The sequence below is a fragment of the Silene latifolia genome, unplaced genomic scaffold, assembly GCF_048544455.1.
Source record: "Silene latifolia isolate original U9 population unplaced genomic scaffold, ASM4854445v1 scaffold_273, whole genome shotgun sequence".
NCBI classification, from domain to species: Eukaryota; Viridiplantae; Streptophyta; class Magnoliopsida; order Caryophyllales; family Caryophyllaceae; genus Silene; species Silene latifolia.
The window spans coordinates 97,024-104,563 of record NW_027413215.1 but is presented as its reverse complement, the minus strand read 5'-3'; the positions used below and the strand labels follow the sequence as shown (position 1 = coordinate 104,563).

The 7,540-nt window shown below is 36.9% G+C and overlaps 2 protein-coding genes across 2 annotated transcripts in view; both read right to left on the bottom strand.

Moving 5' to 3' along the window:
- Positions 1-2,338: 2,338 nt before the first annotated feature.
- Positions 2,339-3,388, bottom strand: LOC141639083 (uncharacterized). Its single transcript, XM_074448272.1, has one exon. It carries the CDS (start codon positions 3,386-3,388, stop codon positions 2,339-2,341), a length of 1,050 nt encoding a protein of 349 aa, XP_074304373.1.
- Positions 3,389-4,360: 972 nt separating this feature from the next.
- Positions 4,361-7,540, bottom strand: part of LOC141639082 (uncharacterized) — a 34,503-nt gene continuing 31,323 nt past the window's right edge. The window contains exon 3 of the mRNA XM_074448271.1: positions 4,361-4,909. Within this exon, the coding sequence (XP_074304372.1) occupies positions 4,361-4,909 (549 nt within the window). The remainder of the gene's footprint in view (positions 4,910-7,540) is intronic.

Genomic DNA, 7,540 nt, shown 5'->3' with positions numbered 1-7,540 from the left:
TTTCAAGTCATCATGTTTTTCCATAACCCATAATTCTTCCCATCAAAGACAGGACACTTGAGGTATTTGGAATCCATTTATCACGTGATAGGTAGCGGAATATAAAACGATAAGATAAATAAGAAAAAGATAGATCAGCCTCTTTGCGGTTAGGCAATCAAGAGCACGAGGCTTTGATACTAATTGAAGAGTCTATTGATCCAAAATACTCAAGAGGGGGGTGAATTGAGGATTAAAACCTTTTTGATTGTGAATGTATAATTAATTATTTAAAGTTTATTGATTTAAACTTTAACTAATTAACTAAATAACGAATCAAAAGCAAAGCAAATAAACGAAAGAAAGAGAGACACACGGAATTTTTTTTTTTGGGTAAATGTAAGTTTTTCATTAAAGATCATAAAATTCCAACATACAATATTAAGGCATAGTTGTAACTAACTTCCTTAAGTACTACTAATTGATTCCATCCCTTTAGTTACACTTACACTTTTCCTGCCTAGATTACATCTTGATAACCTAAGTATAACATCAGTTTTAACCTTCATCACAAGAACTTCAGGCCTCAGCAGAACTTGGTCACAACAACTTGCATTCCTGCACATCCAGATGTGATAGACCAAAGAAGTCAGAATGACACCAATGATCTGTTTCATCCCTAAGGATCTGTACCTGGCAGAAATCAACCACTGCACACAATCCTGAACTGGTAGTCGAACTTTGCACCAATCTGAAATAAGTTTACAGCAGATTTCATTGTATACACATTGAAAAAACAGATGTGAGTGATCTTCGGCAGCCACCCCACACAGAAAGTATTGATTTGTTTGTGACAATGACATACGTTGCAGTCTATCCTGAGTTAACAACTTCCAATGAGCCATGACCCAAGCTATGAAGCCATGCTTAGGAACCACCCAACTATTAGTGGACCAAGGATGCCACCATATATCCTCAACATCAGGTACAAGCCACTTATACCCCTGACTAACAGAATAACCCCTCTGAATACTGCAAGCAGAATCAAAAACATAATCCTTCATCAGGTTCTTGACTTGGCAGATCTTCCTCCAAGCCCAACTAGTGTTGGCAGTAGGTGTATAATCTTTCCAAGTGCTATTTTTAATATAAATAGCATAAACCCATTTAACCCATAGGTGGTCTTCCTTGTGCTCAATCCACCATATATACTTAGCCAGAGCTGCCATATTCCAATGTATCAAATGTTTTAATCCTAGACCTCCTTTCCTCTTAGGCATACATATCTTCTCCCAGGCTACCAGTGCAGGGCTTGCCTTGGCCTCCTTACCATGCCAAAGAAAAGTCCTGTAAATGGCCTCAATTTTTCTGATAACCATTTTTGGGATAATGAAAATTCGTGCCCAATAATTATGCAGAACACTAAACACAGTTTTGATCATGACAACCCTACCTGCATAGGATAGATGTCTCGACCCCATACCTCCAATCCTGCTAACCACTTTCTCCACCAAACAACCACAATGCAATACAGAAAGCCTCTTAGGAGATACTGTCACTCCAAGTTACTTAAAAGGCACAACACCCCTTTTAATGCCAGTAATCCTCTCAACTTTTTGTATCAGATCCTCATCCATTCCATTACAATAAAAATTCGATTTGTCACTATTCATAGTTAAACCTGATGCTTTAGAAAAGAAGTGAAAAGCATTCAACAGTAGATCAATAGATGCCCTCTCACCTTTGCAGAAAAGAATGAGGTCATCTACAAAGCAAAGATGAGAGAGCCCTATCCTTTTGCATAGAGGGTGGTATCTGAACTTACAATGCTTCTGAGTAATCATAAGAATTCTGCTCAAATAATCAAGACAAAGATTGAACAGAAGAGGGGACAAAGGATCACCTTGCCTTAGGCCCCTCTTCCCTTTAAAGAAACCAAAAACTTCACCATTTAGAGCAATTGAGTAAGATGGTGTAGTAACACATTGCATTATAATGGTCACCATTAACTCAGGGAAGCCCAAATACTGCAGTAACTCTTGCACAAAAGACCATTCAATGGAATCATAGGCCTTTTGCATATCTAATTTCATCAACATTCGAGGAGAGCAAGATCTTCTCTTATATAACCTAATGAGGTCTTGACATATCAATCTATTACCCACAATATCTCTTCCCTTGATAAATGCTCCCTGAGAAGTACTCACTATATCAGGCAATATCCTCCCCATTCTTGTACAAATCACTTTAGAGAGACATTTATAAAGGGTATTGCAACACGCAATAGGCCTAAACTGCTTCACATTCTCAGGCACATCAACTTTAGGAATCAAAGTGATAACAGTATTGTTGTATTGTTTTAAAAGTTTCCCAGTCTGAAAAACTTTTTGAACAGCAGCAGTGACCTCTCCCCCCACAGCTCCCAACAGTCCTTGAAGAACTGGCTACAATAGCCATCAGGTCCAGGAGCTTTGGTGCCTGGAATATCAAACATGGCTTTTGTAACCTCCTCATGAGTCACAGGAGCCATTAGAATCTTACAATGGCTACTATTCAGACACCTCCCATGTCTCACCACTGACCTCTTAACAGGGTTAACTGGATTAGAGGAACCCAATAAAGAGATATAGTATTCTTCAAACGTAGCTTTAACATCATCATGCTGAGTGCAAAGGTTCCCCCTCATGTCTTTTACTTGGTACACTCTATTCCTAGCTCTCCTTCTCTTGATGCTAGTGTGAAAGAAGGAAGTATTTTCATCTCCCTCCTTTAGCCAGATAATTTTGGATTTTTGTTTGAGGTAATCTGTTCTAGCCCTTGCCAGGAACTCCATTTCCTTAGCACATTCTCTTTCAGCATAGCAGAGCTGCTCATTAAGGGGGTCCGCTCTCAACTGGATTTGTACCTGAGTAAGAGACAAGGCAATGACTTTGGCAAGATTCTCAATGTCACTGAATTGCTCTCTATTCAATTTTTTCAACTCACTCTTTAATCTTTTAAGTTTAGTGACTAATTTGAACATTATAGTGCCATGTACTTCTTCCTTCCAACTTATGTGAACAATCCCTTCAAAATCTGTGGCCCTTGACCACATGTTATAGTATCTGAAAGGTGCTCCACTCCTAACTCTAGTACCTTCAAAACTTATTAAACACGGACAGTGATCAAAAAGACCCTCTGGCAGGAATGTGGCATAGCTGTCAGAGAACTCAAGAGCCCAATCCTCATTAATTAAAACTCTATCCAATCTACTATAAATTTTCCCCTTATGCTCATGTTTATTGTTCCAGGTGTAAAATGAGCCATAACTCTTCAGGTCATAAAGCTCACAATCCTGAACAGTCCCAATCATGTCATTCATCTCTACCCTAGGAACTGGTGCTCCCCCAATCCTTTCATCAACAGCCATGATAGAATTGAAGTCCCCCCTACCACCACTAGCCAAGGGCCACTGGCCTGTCCATGGTAAGCCCTCAGACTAAGCCAAAGATCCTCTCTATCAGAACTATGATTAAATCCATAAACCATAGTATACCAAAAACTCTTCCTCCTTATTTTATCATAAACCTCAGCATGTATGCATTGGGCAGTCACATCCAAAATATTGACTGAAAACATGGTAGGGTCCCATATTAGCCAAATTCTACCTCCCTTATGAAGACTGGTGTTGGTGCAAATAGACCAATCCTCACAAAGATTAGATCTCACCTTATTCCAATTCCTACTCCTAATTTTAGTTTATAGACCAATTTTATTATACTGCAAAAACCATTTTATTTCATCCTGTTTATTACTACTATTCATCCCCCTAATGTTCCAGAAACCACAACTACCCATTATCAAAATGGACATTATTGGACTCTCCTTTCTCATACAACACTCTTTCAATTAACTCAGCCTTAGACTTCTGTAGGGACAGGGTTAAAGACTCCATAAAGGAGAGCCCTCCAGGTGTGAATAAACGTCTGTCTCCAGTGCCTGCCCTCATCATCCGTGTTATAAACCTTCTAGGCACAGATTGTTCCACCTCAGGAATCCTAGACCCAATTGCAGGACTGCTCCTCTGCACACCGGGAGTCTGTAGAACCCTAGGTTGCGTCCCAAGATGAACATCTAGTTGCTTTAGAGGTACCCCTGCAGTAACTTTTGGTTGCATCTGAGTCATTTTCTTTGGCTGTGCAGGCTTAGGTTGGACTGCTTTTCCAGGGAGAGGAGCTTTTTGTTTCCATACCTTCCTGGTCTTAGGTCCCCCTTTCCTGCAAATCTCAGCAGTATGGCCCATTCCTTTACAAGAGGTGCATAGAGTAGGCAGCCAGTCATATACTACATGTACCCCATGAACCTTATCATTCTCATCAATGAAACAAATTTCATTGGGAAATTACTGGCCAATTTGAACCTCCACCATAATCCTAGCATATCCCATGAAATCCCTCTGTGCCATAGGAACATCACACTTAATGAATTGTCCCACACTACCACAAATCTTTTTCAAACAAGTCTCACCCCAGAATTTGATATCTAAACCATAAATCTTCATCCAAAGGGGAATCCTAGAGACATCATGTTTAATCAATTCCGATTTAGGTTTCCACTCTTTGATGATTACAGGCTTATTATCAAAAATCAAATGACCATTTTTCAACACCGCCTGCTGCTGTTCTGCAGTCTTAAACCTTACAAGGAAAATCCCACTTGGAAGAAAAGAAACCTTGTCTACCCCATTAGACGGCCACACCCTCTTAACAAACCCACTGATGACATTACTAGGTGGATTTGCACCCAAGATGTAACAAAAAATGGAAGTAGACCAAAAGGAAATCTCACCAGCCACATCCTCCGTGACGAGGCGAGGTAAAGGCTGCAAAACTTCCTCCCTTGACTTCTCCGGTTCCGGAATGACCTCCTCCAATTCCTCTTCCTCAACTATCTAATCTAAATCCTGTTCAAAGTCCTGAGAAGAGAATTTGATATGACGAGAAATCAATTTACCTTTCCCTTTAGTATTAATATTAATTGAATTATTATTTTTTGATTTATTACCAGAAGATTGTGAAGGATTATTGTTGAATTTTCTTATTCGTGCCATTGCAACAGAATAAGAAAAACCCTAGGAATTAGGAGAAATTCCTCTCTCTAACTTTCTCTCTCATTCTTTTTCGTAGTCTTCTTTACACACACAAATCGAATTATCCACACGGATTTTTGAAGTGGTTCAGTTTCACAAGTCGAAACCTACATCCACTATTCTCGATTAATAAATTTAGTACCTTTCTCCGGATTACAAATTTACTAACCCAACTCGTACAACTAACTCTAGTTGTAACTCAATGAGTACCGTTAAATACTCGAGTGACTAACTTACGCTAATAATAAAGCACTAATGATTCTACTAAAAGTTCACGTTAATGAACGAGTAAGAAATCAATTAAGCACTATTATCTTATAACGATAACGAAAGAACGAATGCACGAGTTTATAAAATACACGACCTTTTTCGAAAAATAACAAAACAGTTTTCTTACTTTAAAACACGGTTTTGCTTTTTGAAATAAATTAAACTTATGCTCAAAGGTCTTACTATTGAATATAGCAAAGAGTAAAGTATTTATAGCAAAGGAGGAAGCATGGCACTCGGTTTTCTCAAAACCCTAGAGGCCGAAATAATAAGATATGGAAATAGAATCATATCTTATTATTTTTATCCATAAAATCTTAGAAAAAGATATAATTTGTTAATAGATTATCTTATCATATATTCACCTAATATTCTTTCCTTAGTTCCCTAGATATGACGAAACAATAAGGAAAAATCATAACAACTTTTCTTATTTTATTTAAGCAATCTCTTAGAAAAGATATAGGATAAATATAAGATAATCAAATCAAATATATACTTAATATATTTTCCTTAAACCCTACAAGGCCGAAATATATGTTATGTAAACAAATCATATCTTATTATTTCTTTCCTTAAAATCTTTAGGAAATAATAGAGAATATTCAAAAGATAATTTTATCAATTATTCTTCTATTATCTTTTCTTTAAATCTTAAGATATGATAAAATTTTATAACAAAAATATTCTTATCATATATAACCATATCATGCTAAATATAAAAGATATGTTAAGATAATTCTAGAGAAAAAATCTTAACAATAATCAACTTATATCATTAGGTTTACACGAGAGTCCACACGGCTCATATGCCTTGTTTTTCATGAAAACCTTAGCATGGCAATAGGTTAGATTTAGGGTTTAAGAGTGGATAGTATTAGAAACCCTAATTAGTAATATGACTCAACTCATAAGTTGACCCAACATAAATACTAATTATAAGATTAAAATAAATCCACACTCAATATGAATATGGGCTTCCTCATTAAATAAATACTATTTGCTAAAACATTTAAAAGAAACAAAAACAATTTTCAAAAACAATTTTGAAAACATTTTAAGTCGTGTAGTATAAACTCTGCATCTCAATGTTATAGTAGAAGAGCTATAATATTGAGCTCTTTTACAAGTAATGTTATAGCTGTTAAGCTATAACTTTGCTAGTATAAGAAATTCATTCTTATGTTATCATTACGAGATAATCACCTATACTATTCTAATCTTCGTAGGAGATCTTCGAGCATAGGCCACTTCATCATCCAAGCTTGATTAATCTTTAGACGACCTTCGTCTTCTCATAATGCTTGAATAATTCTTTCATAATCTTGATCTTTGACTGAGGCTTGATCACGATATATACTTCCATCACAAATCTTCTTAATTGCTTGTAATGAATAAGTCTAATCTAAAAGACTAAACAAACAATTACGGGCAACGAGTATATAAAATATAAAGCACTCTTGACATCATCAAAACATAAACATATATACTATATGGTTCAACAAATTAACGTCTGCGTATAGGTACCTCGAGGATGACAACATTGATGAGGTTGTTAGGCCATTGTACATCAGAACTTAGGCTTCTTTTAAATAAGTGATCTCCTCATTAGGAAATGGTACTTTTACTTCCCCATACTCGTCTTTATATAATTGGGACACTTCCACTTTCCTGCAATTGTGACGAAGGGGTATACCATGAACCTTAACTTGTTGAAGCCGGTCGTAAGCGAACACGTATCCCCTGGCAACAGCAACTTTCTGTTTCCCCTGTAAATAGAACAGACGACAAGCCACCTTGCAATCGCCCTTCACGACAGCTTTAATCAATTAGTACACATATATTCACTACCTTTAATAAATTTCATAAGTAAAAAACGTGTACTGAGATGAATAATTATAAACTAGGAGCTATTACCTTTTTCGGTGTAGAGAAGAATGTCTGATCATCAACAACCACAATCCCATCATGTGTCACGGTCTTCCTAGTTTCCTCTTCCTCTTCAACTGCCTGATATCGATCCTCGGCTCCCACCTCAGTCTCCTTTGCCATTTCCTTCTCCCTTGCCATGTCCTCCCCGGCTTCCTTCTGTACATTAACACTTGTCCATATAACACGTACTGATTTTCCAAATCATATAACACATTGTATATATATAAAAGA